General features: G+C 35.3%; 1 protein-coding gene across 13 annotated transcripts in view; it reads right to left on the reverse strand.

Moving 5' to 3' along the window:
• RGS7 (regulator of G protein signaling 7) overlaps positions 1-14,947 on the reverse strand; it is a 525,872-nt gene that overhangs the window by 48,081 nt on the left and 462,844 nt on the right. For 9 of the 13 annotated variants that reach the window (XM_086342661.1, XM_086342663.1, XM_086342658.1 and 6 more), the window contains 4 exons: positions 14,559-14,669; positions 13,186-13,311; positions 7,077-7,263; positions 3,932-4,021 (listed from right to left, as the gene is read on the reverse strand). In XM_086342661.1, coding sequence (XP_086198787.1) covers positions 3,932-4,021; positions 7,077-7,263; positions 13,186-13,311; positions 14,559-14,669 — 514 coding nt within the window. Of the gene's footprint in view, positions 1-1,658; positions 1,740-3,931; positions 4,022-7,076; positions 7,264-13,185; positions 13,312-14,558; positions 14,670-14,947 lie in introns of all 13 variants that reach the window. The other 4 variants (XM_086342662.1, XM_086342656.1, XM_086342664.1 and 1 more) reach the window with 1 other exon arrangement.

Genomic DNA, 14,947 nt, shown 5'->3' on the forward strand with positions numbered 1-14,947 from the left:
ATGTTTATTTAAACTCTATATTTCCTCCATTATTTCTATTTAGTTATAATAAAACCACTCATTCATTATCTTGTGTTAAAATCATTTTATTGATCCTATAAAGGCATCCCATAAAATTTATTATGTAAGTACTTCAGATGCCTATCACAACTGCTGACTCTAAAAGGAATCATAATATTGAGGAACACTGAACCAGGAGGAAATAAAAAAGTAAATGAAAATAGAAAGTTAAAGGGAACTTTAAATAGAAATTAACCATCAAAAGATTTAATGGTATACAGTATAATATTTTTAATTTTTGTATAAAAATAATTTTCAGGATAGAAATTCACTTCTTATGCCTAATCAAATAAATGTAGTAATTTGTAATCTACTGAGGAAATTAGAGAGCCTTTCTAATTTTTTACCCCATTTCTTCAGAGTACTACCAAAACAAAATATTCAATAAAGATATTACTTTTCATTTTCCTGGATAGAAAAGGATTAACCCTAAATAACTGTGTCTGAAGCTTACCTGAAATTTATCAGTATGCTGTGTGTGTATATGTGTTCTGGTATGAATGTTACTCAACTTATCTTTCTTCAGTAATCTCAGCCTTTTGTACCATTCTCCTTAAAAAGATGGTTGCCTTTCCTGGCCTAATGAAATCCTATTTACCCAGTTAAATGTAACTTCTGAAAATTCTCATATTATTCATGGACTCTACTTATTCACCCTAATAAATAGAAATAGTTTATCTTTCTCCTGTACATCATAATATTTTGTTTATATCATATGTACCATAGCAATTTAGGTCTTGTTCTTAAGATATAGCACAATGTCTGGAGTATAGTTGGCACTTGGTGTATAAATTCTGATTGAAGGTGCATAGGATTACTTCCTCACTTCCTCTTATTTCCTATCGATCTTTTCTTAAAGTTTGCAATGAATGACAACGTGGTGCTATTTTAAGGGTTGAGGAAGTTGGTCAGATGTGGGGATGGTGTTGGAGGAAAGACAGCCATTTTGCTTTCCCTTTCCATCTTCCATAAATTGCATTATATGTTTTTAATTATATCACAGAAATTTCCAATCCAATTGCTCAAGAACAATATTCTGTCAGCACTATGTTAGAAAAGAATGAATTTGAAACAATTCTTAAACAATACACAGAGCACTGTGCAACATCCTATGGTGACTTTCTCCAGCAAAATCTTGAGGCATTTCTTTAGCATTGTCTTTATCTTCCCATGGTGACTTATGAGGCATGCTTAAGAAAAATTTTTATTAAAGGTCAGAGATTCCAAAAGATCCAGCCAAAATTTTGGGAAGTTAATAGTGTGATTAATTCTTGGAGTCCTTCATTTTCCAGTCCTTTAATTTGTGCAATCACAATGAATGTTCAAAGTATATACTGCTTTTTAAAGTCTTTTAATTGGGAATTCATAAAAATAACTGATTAACATTCCCCACCACAAGGAGCCTTGAAGGAGACTAAAAACAAAAACCGTATTTTTGCTGAATCCAATTAGCTTACATTTCAACACACATAACTCCACTTAACTGGCCATCACAGCAAAAGCCACAACACACACCCACAGCAGCAGCAGCATGGAGCTGACCACACAACTCAACAGACAATGCAGACAAACTGGAGTATAAACCAAGATTTTTCTACCTCTTTTCATAACAGGTTAGTGCTGGCCCTCAGTGTTGGTGTACAGTTTTTATGGCATGGGAAAATAGGGATGTTTCTGCCCTATAAAAATAAATGTGTTGAAGGCTTTAGTTTGAGCTTATACAATGTCAGAAAGTTCCAAAGGCACTGGCACAATACCAAAAAAAAAAAAGAATCTCACAAACAAATATATCACTAAAACACATGGCAAGATACTAAGAAAACACTGGTAGGAAAACAACTGATTTCCTGGATGATTTATGCAATAGTTTTCAATACTTTGCTGAAAAATAACGAATGAGAAAGGCATGCTAGTGGGTCTTTGGTGGGCATTTATTGTCACCAACTCCCATTCATACTGAGTCTGGCTCTGGCTTTACACTGTTAAATAAGTCATTTTCTCTCTGCAAAAGTAGGAGACACAGAACCCTCATAGTTCTTAATCTTTTAAGCCATAGGAAAAGCTAAGGGATAGAGTACAGAAATTCATGCACTATTGTTAACAAAGACAGAGATATATAGAATAAAAATAAAAATATAAATAGTTATTTCTTCATTTTATGTATCATAATACACACTACTTTCCAAGTCTTAGTTTGACACATACAGATTTTCACATATGATATCTTTATCTACTCTAGGAAGTGTTAGGACAGAAAGGTAAGTAGGAAGTTCTGAACTTGAATAAAGACATAAATACTTTTGCTGTTACATCAAAGGATGCAAGATGGAAGATGGGGCTTGAAACTGGGAACATTTCCCAAATGGACTTCATGATTTGTAATTCTTTAAAAATGAAAACTTACCACATTCTGTGCAAAGTTTTCAAAACATGTTCTGCGGTCCATTGAATATCCCGACTTATATGTGTGGGGTTGGGCGGGGCAAAGAAAAATAACAAGCAGAGAGAAAAAGAGAGAGAGAAGAAAGGAAGAAAGGAAGGCAGGCAAAAGCCAGAAAGAAAAATGGCAGAAAAAGACAGGGTGATGAAATGACGCAACACCAAATTCATGTTCTAAATCACAGGGATCAGGAAAACAGGACAGCTGCCACCAAAGGCCTCTTGTCACAGGGCATGGGCTCTGTTTGCATTAACGCTTATAACACCAAAACTTTTCTTGTGCAAACAAAATGATGTGATTTCAAGCAAAATCGAATGACACTGAAATAAAGTAGATATGTTTAGGTTTTATGCTGACGTTTTTAAAGCCTACATTATTGAAAATCTAGTGGCTTATGTTCAGAATGTCCTCATAATTTTCTACTGGTACTAAATTTCTGTTGATATCATTAATTCTGTAGACCACTGCTGTCCAACAGAACTTTCTGAAGGCATGGAAATTTCATTCTATACTAATATTTCAGAAGTCTTTAGCTGTGGCTATTGAGTAAGATAAATTCGGTTCGAATTTTATGTAATCTTAACTAATTTAAATTTAAACCATTGCATGTGCTGGTGGTTTCTGTACTGGTCAGTGCAACTGTCTGGTTGCAAAGTCAATTGACTTTGAAAAATATCATTAGCTTAAGTGATGATCATGAATTATACAAAATTATCATTTCATCTCAGAATTTCAAGAAGCTATGGACTATTTTAATATTACAAAATAATGAATGATGTTGATGTTTACATACAGATTTTCCATTTTCTGTTAAACTGATTAATAAGGTGTTACTGACAGTGAGACTTTCATTATAAACATTAATTGAACAATGTAGCCTACTGCAGTTCTTCAAAAATATGCTAGCAGCTCTTAGGTATGAAGCCTCATCACAGGGATACTAAGTGACTCAGGATAAATGCCAAATGAAAATATTTGGAAGCAAATATTTAGTTTGCTGATAGTTGCTGCATTTTGGCAACTATCATAGGAAAAAAGTGAGTTATGAGGCATATACATACATTCCAGTTTACAGGATGAGGAAAGTCCTCCCTGAGTTTTTAATCTGATGGCATTGTTCTTTTCTTTATTGTAATTTCTTATTTCCTTAAACTGGCATACAGAAGACTAACATGAAACATGAGAACAGCATCTTAAAACCTTTGTAAAGCATGGACATCTGCCGAGACAAACACGCAATAAAGAAAATAAGCAATCAACAAGCAGAAACACATACAACTTAAATGACCCTGATAAAATGCAAGGATTTGCGGAAAGGTCTTGGAGTGTATCCACTTACCATTTGTCCAATACTGTGGTTCCAGCAGAGATAACTACTCCAAATAACTATAACTGAGAACCAAGTCATAAAAGTTCACAAAGAACCAATACCTTTTTCTTTGCCTGTAGAAGTTCCTGATAGGCACTGGATCTTATAAAACGTGGATATGAATCACTTTTCATCAGTTTGTAAATGTGCTCCTAAAAAGAAATAATGGTTGAAGTGCCTCTTTATTATTTCTCAGGAAAAATCAAATACTGTGATAAGAATGCAACATCTGATTCAAAAACAAATCTGGAATAATGATAATGCTGATGAGAATATTTTATATGCTTATAGAACAATTTAGACCTTCAAATTTATTATTTTATTCAAGGATCCATGTTTAAACTGGTTTGGGAGCTATGGAGGAGGCAAATCAAATCCAGTCCTTAAAAAAAATGGGATTTAGTTAGTTGACTGTCATCACGTAATTTCAAATCAAGTTGTTGATTTATATAGACCATTAAGATAAATAAATCTGCTATCTCTTAAGATTAAGCCAAAAGAGAATGATGCAAAGTCAGGATTCAATCATTCTAGATACCTTGGCATTTATATGTACTTGGAGGGTTCAAACTTTCCAAATGAATCATCTCATTGGTGAAAATTGTTATGCAAATCTACTTTAGGCCAGAGCATAAGTCCAGAAATAAATTTTGTGATATTTAATTGCTTAACGTCCTAATTTGTATGCATGTTTTGACTTACTCTGAAATATATTAAGTAAATATTCAATAATCCTAATCAGTTTGCAATGTTTTGTTTCGAAGATGAATATTGGTAGACAAAGGAAAAAAATATATTCATTTAATTCAACGTTGGCCCAATCCAAGGAGATTCTGCTTTGGTTTATTGCAGCCTAAGGGAACATAAATGCTCCTTGCTCATTCTAGTCTGTTAGAGGCAGAGTTCTGAACTATTTGAGAGTATCCTGAATGTCCCAGTGTCTACTTGTTTGGAGAAAACATGTATTTTAAGAGATGACTTAGTTTCCTGGTCTTAAATACACCAGTAATCATTTGTAGTTACTGTGAATCCACTTAATGACATTCAAGATTAATCCTCAGTAATCCTGACATTCAGGCTCTCTAGCCCAAGGTTCGTCTCCAAAAGTATGGTACATTTGGAACTGTATCAGAATTTGTTGTTGGAAAAGTGGGGCAATGTTTTATTTTGGACTCAAGCATTTTGGGATTCAGATCCTATCTTGCTCAAGATTTACCACTTACAAACATGTTAATTTCGACAATTTTATTCACTTCTCTGAGCTTCGATCTTCTAGTCTATAAACTAGAGTTATTGTCAGGATTTGAGGAATGATCAACATTTAGCAAAGTATGAGGGAATGCATAGTAAGTGCTCAAATATGTTTGAGTATGTGCCAGGTACACTTCCAAGTGCTTGCCTCTATTAGTTAATTAAATTCTCACAGAACCTCAACAAGGTCGGCAACCATTTCCATATATATTTTAAATATGAAGTAACTAAAGCACAAAGAGGTACTTGCAATAGGTCACAGGGCAGAGCTCAGAACAGAACCCAGACAATTTGCCTTCAGAATCTGCTTTCTTATTACACTGTATCTCTTCTTAAACAGTGGCAAGAGTTTTTATTATTGTATTTTTGAATATAGGGTTTATAAACCCACAAAAAACTGGGATTAAATAGCTGAGGTTGACTGAAAAAAGCCTATGGTCAGGTGGTAATATTTTCTATAGAAAATTATGCCTTTTCCTTTTATTGAAGACACATTAAGCAAAAATATTTTTCAATGACACAGATAACAAAGAAATGTTCTTTTTAAGACTTTTGGGAAGGTCATTCCAAATATTTTACACATTGTTGACTCTACAAAAATGCTTGAAAGTTTATCTTGAATTGAAAGAAAGATAAAACAGCAGAGAAATAAGCAACAGAATTTTCCTCCTGCTCTCTCTCATGTGTCTCCATAAAATATAATTATTTCCACATAGAAGACCATGGCAGAGCCAGGGTGAATGAATGGGTTTCTGGTTGGCTGTTTCAACCTGTGTTAGTTTCCTGCACAGTGGCTCATTTCTTTTTAAACCAAAGCCAGTGATAAATATATTTTATACTGAGAGTAAAAATAAGAAAGGAATTTTCTGTACCTCATGCTTCATCTTCTATATTTTCTCTTAGTAACATAGCTATTTAAAAAACAAGACACTTTTTAGAGCTAACATTCATCTCTAAAACAGGTTTTAAGAAATTATGAAACATGTTTGTTCAGGTTTAAAAGCCAATTTCAACACATCATTAGGAAATGATATCCTCTCGTTACACATTTATTTTTCCTCTTGAGCACAATATACTTTTTTTAGACAAATTAAAATTACTTCTAAGGAGACAACTTCATCCAGTTTGAGGGAAAAAAAAACACACTTAAATAAAACTATGTCTTAGGAAGTTAATATCTTAATATCAATTTCATTTTTTCTTCTTTTTGTAGACTAAAAAAAGTAACTTGGAAAATTTTAAAATGCCTAAAGTCACTGTTTCAGTTTGCCATCAGAGACAAAACTGGTTTCAGTTTTACATAACTTTAAGCTAATTTAATTTAGTTCTGACTATTCATAATAACATATTATTTAGGAAGGTCAGAATCTCAGATTCTCCATATTAGAAGATAAGTTAAAGAGTTCAAGTATGTGTTACTGAGGTATTAGAGTTGAAACTAAAGCAAAAAGCTTTCAAATATTTAAAATATTTCCCTTCAAGAAATTTTCATGTAAAAACATTCAAATTTACAAAAATCCTCAGGCTTTAAAAACTCTTTAAAGTATCCCTGTTATCTTCTAGATCATTTAGTTGTTTTACATACAGCTTCCTTGGTGGCTCAGATGGTAAAGAATCCACCTACAATGTAGTAGACCTGGGTTTGATCCCTGGGTTGGGAAGATCCTCTGGAATAAGGCATGGCAACCCACTTCAGTATTTTTGCCTGGAGAATCCCCATGGATAGAGGATCCTGGCGGCTACAGTCTATGGGGTCGCAGAGTCGGACATGACTGAGCGACTTAGCGCATGCGCACGCGCGCACACACACACACACACACACACACACACACACCCCTAAATTGAAAATGTTAGACATAGCCACAGATTATGATGAAAATCAAACAAAAGTATCTCAACGTTCAACTTCTCAGGAGCACATGTGTGATGCAATGTGAGTTCCATCCATGCACCAACCTGAGCATCTTCGAAAGTGTATCGTCCGGGCTCCTTCACATTCTGGGTGGTTTTGTCATAGCTCTTAGAATCCAAGTTAATAGCACTGGGGGCTCCTGGAGCCAGAAACTCTTGCCATATTTCCTGAACTCGAGAGGGAACTTCTCGAATAGGCCTTTTCTTCAGGTCCTCCACTGCTAGCCAGAATCTACACAAAATGAGACATAATCTGATGTCTGATGTCTCATAATCTGACAATTCTTAAAATATTGGCTTATCATATGATTCACAATGAGGTATAATAATAAGCTAATTTTCTCTGGGGGCGTCCAGAAACAGGCTTCTACTGATTTTTTTATTAGTTGTATTCAAAGATATAACACTTGGGGAAAGGAAATATTGAAAACAATCTTTTTTAAGTGTTCTCTGAAAATCAGGGGCCTCCCAGGGGGCTCAGACGAGGAGCCTAGCAGACTACAGTCCAGGGGTCAAAAAGAGTGGAACACGACTGAGCCACTAAGTCCACACACACTGAAAAGCAGACCTGCCAGGGCCCTGATTCCATACAACCTCAAATTTTTACTGAAACAATGGAGCAGTACTAAAGAACCTTTTGTTAGACAGGAAGATGAGTTTGAAGGGATTTAGGGGGAGTGACATGGATCATCTGACTGAGGGCATAAACTATACCACATACTCTATTTTTTGGGTCTTTTGTCCATTTGAGCAATGGGGGTTAGTATGGAGAGGATTTTCTACTTTACCTGGTAAGGGAATTACCATGAAGCTTTACTGGAACGTAAAGAGGCCTGGACACAGATTAGAAAATGCCGTAGCTGGAGAAATCAGGGCAAGTAACTAATTTTAGGCTATTTAATTCCGAGACTTATGAAATGACAGAAGCAGCAAGCTTTCACATGTAATTGTTCAAAAGGCTTAAATCTGCAGAAGCATCATAGCAATTCAGAAGCTCTGGAAAAAATAATATTGACCTACTTCTAAATATAAAATATATATTTTATGTCCTTCTGTATAGAATATAGTCTATCCGGAAAGGAAAGAACACCAGGACATATTCTGGTTGATAAAAGCAAATAGCAAAGTCTAACAAAAAGCCACATCATATTAATGGGTTTCATTTTTTTACAATTTTGCCCTATATCTTTTTGTTTAGACCTAGAAGTAATGATGAAACATGAATATGTATGTCATAATAGTGTCTTTAAACAAACAAACAAAAAGGACACTTGAAAAAGGAAGCACTAGATCTGTTATCCTCAATAGGGGCCAGATGTGATCTTGATATGGACAAGATGACCACAGAGATGAATCACTATAAGCTACAGGGGATTCTCAAAGAGTCTGCTTGCAATGCAGCAGATCTGGGTTTGACATGATTGAGCAACTAACACACAACACAGGCTATAGGGTTTTAACAGAAGTAGAAGGGGATAAGCAGTACCTTCATAACTATTATGTTTTAAACTTAGGGATTAAGGAAAGTTCAAAAAATAAGTAATAAAGCAGTTGAGCTAGAATTAGAATATCAAATATTACTCAATCTAATAATTTTCCAGTTTCTAGGTACCATTTTCTTATGGACAGGAATCAGTAGATAATCCAATATGGACTATATCTTAAATGTTTTTGCTTTTAGAAGGCAAGGGTCAAGACCATTTCCTTTTTAAATACAGGTTCTGACAATGTGCAATCTAATAGGAATGCTATGTGCAATCTGAGGGAGCCTAAGTGTTATAATTGATGCATATTAAAAAGCTGAGACATCATTTTGCTGACAAAGGTCTGAATAGGCAAAGCTATGGTTTTTCCAGTAGTCATGTATGGATGTGAGAGACCACAAAGAAGGCTGAGAGCTGAAGAATTGATGCTTCTGAACTGTGATGCTGGAAAAGACTCTTCAGAGTCCCTCTTTTGGACTGCAAGGAGATCAAACCAGTCAATCCTATAGGAAATCAACCCTGAATATTCATTGGAAGGGCTGATGCTGAAGCTGAGACTCCAATACTTTGGCCACCTGATGCAAAGAGCCAACTCATTGGAAAAGACCCTGATGCTGGGAAAGACTGAGGGCAGGAGAAGGGGGGGACAGAGGATGAGATGTTGAATGCCATCACCGAATCTATGGACATCAGCTTGAGTGGACTCTGGGAGATGGCGAAGGACAGGGAAGTCTATGGTGTCTCAAAGAGTCAGACATGACTTAAGAGACTGAACGACAACAACAACAAGTTCATTGCAGCGCTCTTTGAACATACGGATAAAAAGAATGTCTGTGTTCTTGAACTAGCAAAGATATACCATTCAAATGACCATAATACAAGGAAGCACATGAGAGATTCTCAAGGAATAGGCACAAACCAGACAGTCTGGGAATGCTGAGCAGGAAGGAGCCCCTCTGCTGGGGCAACTACTGCATTGGAAAAGGGAGTTCTAGGAAGGCTATACAGATGCAGTGACATCTTAAATAGACTTGAAATTATAGATGAGATATCAAAGGGCTGAGGAGGTAATAATAACAGCACCTACACTGTAAGTGCGGGCTCTATTCTAGGTGATTTAGCTATATTAAAACATGCAATCCCTTCAGCTTTATAGAGTATGTGCTAATATCTCCCCCACTTCAGAGAAAGCTGAATATATGAAGACTAAGTCACTTATTTAACTTGCCCACTGTGAGTGCCATATATAGGGTTTGTCCCCAGATCTGCAGCAGATGACATTCTAAAAAGCACTCTCTTGAATGCCTCACTAAATGCATCATTCTTTTTCTTATCCTCAGCATAGTCATCATTGCAATGATTTAGTAGAATGTAAAGGGAACTCACTAAAACTCCACTCCCCCCTTAATATATGAAAGCTGGAATATGAGGAATTATCTTAATGTCATTGAGCCTTGATTTTTTTTCATCAGTAAAATGGGATAATAATGCCTATCTCACTGGGTTTCCATTAGGTAAAATGAGATAAATTATGTAAAGGGCACTTTTGAAGTGCTTGAGATATTTTTAGGCACTCGTATTATATAACTCTCATATTACTGAATTTACTTGGTACTTACTCTGTTTACCTGAAAGAGGAACAAGCAAAAGCACACCAAGTGAGAATAGAACTTCTATTTGAGAAATAAGTACTTATCAATGAGCAGTATTTCTTGACTATTTTTTGTCTCAATACCTGAAGTTTGCTCACATGAGTGCCATACTTCCATAAATAGCAGATGCTAAATAAGATGCACTGAGGTGTATTTAGGTGTAATTAGCCCTGCTGGTTAAATGGACTGTTTTGTCTCTCTTGGTCTGTGACACCAGATACCTAGGCAGAAACAGGAAGAGCAGTGGACAGAAGCTTAGTATTGGTTTATAAAAAGCCTAGGATGGCAATTATCAGCAATCTGACTTGTAAAGATGCTTAACTTCTTCTATTCATATTTTGCTTGCCTGTCAAATGGGGCAAGGGTATTAATATTTAAATTTTATGTTTGAAGTGATGATTAGTTGAATGATAACCAGAAATGATAAATATAAAATATGGCATGGCATACTTATAGAAGTAGTGAATATAAAGCATACTATGGTATGGCATACACCGGACTTCCCAGGTGGCTCTGTGGGTAACAAATCTGCCTGCAATGCAGGAGACACAGGAGATGCAGGTTTAATCCCTAGGTTGGGAAGATGCCCTGGAGGAGGGCATGGCAACCCACTCCAGTATTCTTGCCTGGAGAATCCCATGGACAGAGGGGCGAGCTACAGTCCCTAGGGCTGCCAAGAGTGGACACAACTGCAGCGACTAAGCACACAGGCACACATGGCATATCCTAGGTGTTCAAGACTTGATAGCTGTATCTATCTATCTGTTCTTAGTAGGGAAACAGACTTACAGTATATATTCAAGAAATATATATGTGACTACATAAGAAATATGTAATGGTTCTTTTTTATATAACTTTGTTTTTATTTCAACATAACATGCAACAAAATATTAACAGATTATAATGCTTAAAAAGAAAAAAAGGACTCTAAAAGCAATTTAGTTCAGATTTAAGAAATCATTCTAATTAAACACAATAAATCTATTTCCAAATGATCAGTTTAGACCAAAATTAAAAATAGTGTTTGGTAGATACTTATGTCTGCTGTCTATTTGCAACATTTTTATACAACCTCTGATTCTTGGTATATCCAGCCCCTATTTTCCTAACACAGCAGGGAAGGACATATACATAGGCCATTTAAATTAAAGGAAGAAATGGGAAAGGGAGATTCCAGGCTGCAAAAATATATACAAGCATTTACCTTTCCATAACTAAACATTTCTTCCATAAAAATACAAAATATCCAAGCTCTATAGAATTAGGGCTGGGACTACTTCAAATGCAATTATTTTTGTATTTTTAAAATATAGGGCAGAAAGCCTTTTGGATGATATTTATACATTTTCATACAATGAAATGTGTAATATTTCTTATATGCAATTATTTATCAGGCAATTTAGTGTGTCATAGGATTATTGAGATAAAAATGGAAATAAGATAAGGCATGGAAAAAATCAGCAGTGATCAATTTCATTCATCAAAGAGAGTCTGCACATGCTAATCTTTTAGTCCCAAAGCCTCTTCCTTTTTCAGCTGGTTATCTCCTTATCATCCAGGTCTCAGCTGGAAGCTATTTCCCTGAGGGGGCTTTGAGTGATCTCTCCCCTTGGGTTTGCCCTTCTCCTGTATTTCTCAGATCTAACACTCATCCTTTTGTATTGCGATCTGTTTTCATCTCTGTATTCACGTGTAAACTGTGCTGCTAATAAAATCAGGAAGGATTTTTATTTGATTGGGTGATAATGGTGAAGTACTACTTATTTATTTCTTTATCATGAAACCCATGATGATAGCACTTTTTTTCAAAAACATAGAGAATTAGAGGAAACTCCATAAAAGACTAAAACTAGATTTATCTCTGCTTTATTTTCTAAAGCATTCTGTACTCAATAACTGATGATGTGACCTTATGACAGAAAATATTATTTAGGTCCAAAAAAATCCTTACACCTGCAGACCTCTTGAAACCCTGGTCAACAGGCTTTCAAGTTTCAATAAACTTGAAAAAGAATAGGAAGCTGCGTCACTGAAACCAATGACAGGCATAATTAAATTTCTCCAGATTCTGCCTGTGGTCAACTTGCTTAATCCATGGGACTTCAGTCAAAATTCTATGTTCTTCTAAATGGTTTGGTTTGGGTATCTATTAAATCTCCTGCAAAGAATGTGATGATTCTGGAACTGCTAAGTTGCAGTGAAAATAAAGGAATGCTGGCAACTTTCTCAAAATGGATTTCACAGGACTGAATAAGTCATGGGAAAGTAAATTAGAGTTCCATTTCAAAAGAATACTGAATGAAAGAACTTGTGGAAGAACCGTTTTATGTAGTGGAAAGTTACTGCTCACTTCAGTGATCTTAGAGCTGTTAAAACCTATTCCAGTGTCTTACATTTAAAAATTTAATTTCCAGGTGCCTCTTAAGTCAGAAAAATTTCAAAAATATGTAAGGATGATGTTTACAACAGATGAGAGGATACACACCTCTCTAGCAGACACTAACAGCTCAATCTGGTACTGCTCTCAACTGCCCTGAGGCTGTGTTTAAGTGTACAAAGTAAATGAACTGCCTCCATCATTTTGTTTCAAGTTATTTTATACAGGCACTCGATTTCTTTTTCTAGATCTTACTTGAGATGCAATACACAAAGAAGACCAATATGATAAATAGGTGATATTTTAATTAAACTACATATGTATTATTGATGATTCTTTGTTTTGCCAAATACTAGTCTGATACTTCTTTATGCAGTCCATTTCAAATGCATCAGATTTACATAGTTAAAAGATCAGGAGACAGTGTAAAATAAACCATTATGAAGAAGTGATAATGTTGGACAAAGTGCTTTGCCTTCATTACATTTTCTTCCTCTATCAAGAGGCAGAAATTCAATAGGTCCATAGCTTCATCATGATGTTGGTGGGATAGTAACTGGTCTGTCGAGTGCAAAATCACCAGACTTATCATAAGAAGGTCACTCTTGCTTAGAATATAAGATTCAAACAACATGTCTTACCTTAAGTTTTCTGAGCTGAATTCTGACTCTAGAAATTTAAGGAATTGTTCTCTCCCGACTGGGTCTTTCAATGCTTCATCCATGCCAAAACCCCATCGTTTTACCCTCTGCTGACTTGGTTCTTTGCTATAGAAAACAAAACAAAGCCAAATATATTCCTTTCATTACAAATTCTATATTCTGCTATTACATTTCACCTCAAAATCATATATTCTTTGAAGCTCCCATCTTTAACATATTTTTCAGGGGACAAAAAAAACCTCTGATTGATGACTCTGCATGAAATTGTAGTGAGAAGAAAGTTAGGCATTAATAATAAAGTCTAACATTTATTAAGCATTAAATGCCAAGAGATGGATTCTCTTTTAGATTTCTTCAGCAACTTTGAGATGGGTACTATTGTAATTCTTATTTTATAAATGAGGAAGTCAAGGATAGAGGGTTATAACTTTCCAATGTCAAATAGGTAATGTTGCAGACATTCTGACGCCAGGGCTCAATTTCTTAACCGCTACACTACGAAGTCTCATGGTGGCACATTGTACTGGAGGAAAATGCATTGAGAATCAAAAGGCTTACATCCTGGTTTATGACTTTGTTGTTGATTAAATGTGTGACATAGTCCTGGCTGAGTCACAACATTTTGGGATTCCAACTTTCACATCTATAAAACTGAGAACTTATGGATGAAGAGATATATACTTGTCAAGCATTTGAGAACCACTGAACTGACATAAAAGCAAGAGAAGGTTCATAAATGCAATCTAGCTAAGTGCTGCAGAATACTAAATCCTCACTCTGTGAAGGGGTATGCAGTGATCTTTTTATGACTCTGTCAAGATTGGTGATATAATTCTTCTCTTATATAGCTGATGAAAGAAACCAGGGAGTCTTAAATTGTGTTCTAGTTTTCTTAAGAAGTCAGACACTTGTCAGTTTCTCTTAGAGTGTTTATGGTAAATTCATTTTGTTCCAAAACAGAATTTATAAAGGCATCATACTTGTATTGGGCTTAAGTAAGTATGGATTTAGCATTCATTTTACCTGAATAGATGGACCTTTGTGGCTATGTGGATTTTCAAGGAAGCTAAAAACAATGAGCTAAATTTTAAGAACTAAGGATCCTAACTAGTCGACCTTGAAACCCTTGCACATCTGATTTTTTCGTGCCAGTCTTTCTGGAAATGCAAATCTGATATAATACAAACATCTAAGTTTCAAAAACCATTGCCTTGAAGAAGAGCTTTATATCATGGTTAATGTAGACACAGAGTAAAATTACTTTTACAATTAGTCAGCTATAGGATTCTTTTTACATCACTCAAATCCTGAAATAAGTGAAATATTTGGAAGGAAGAGAAAATGTCACTTACCTTGCTTCAAGTTCCCAGAAGGTAGTATCATCAGACAACCATGGGTTAGAAGGATCAGGTGGTGCAAGAAACGGGTCGTATTCCACATACTGCTCTGTGTAACTTAGCAGACTTGAGAAAAAGAGACATTTTCATTTTCTTTAGTTCTCTGGTTGAGGTAAAACTGATCTTTGTAAGGGACACACTATAAAAACATCTGGCCAAGGAATCCTTGCTTGCTTATAGAATAAAATCTGATAGCAGTTTTCATGCTTCTTTGAAGATAAATATGGTTAAGGATTCCATCTTTCCCAATGCCTTAGCAATATGAATTAAAATGAGACAGTTTAATGTCATTAAAATGAGACAAAATGGAAAAGGTCAGTGTATAGAAGGAAGTGCCAAGGAGC

Source organism: Bos grunniens, chromosome 16 (assembly GCF_055505025.1).
Source record: "Bos grunniens cultivar Pamir isolate PY7600 chromosome 16, Bosgru_T2T1.0, whole genome shotgun sequence".
NCBI classification, from domain to species: domain Eukaryota; kingdom Metazoa; phylum Chordata; class Mammalia; order Artiodactyla; family Bovidae; genus Bos; species Bos grunniens.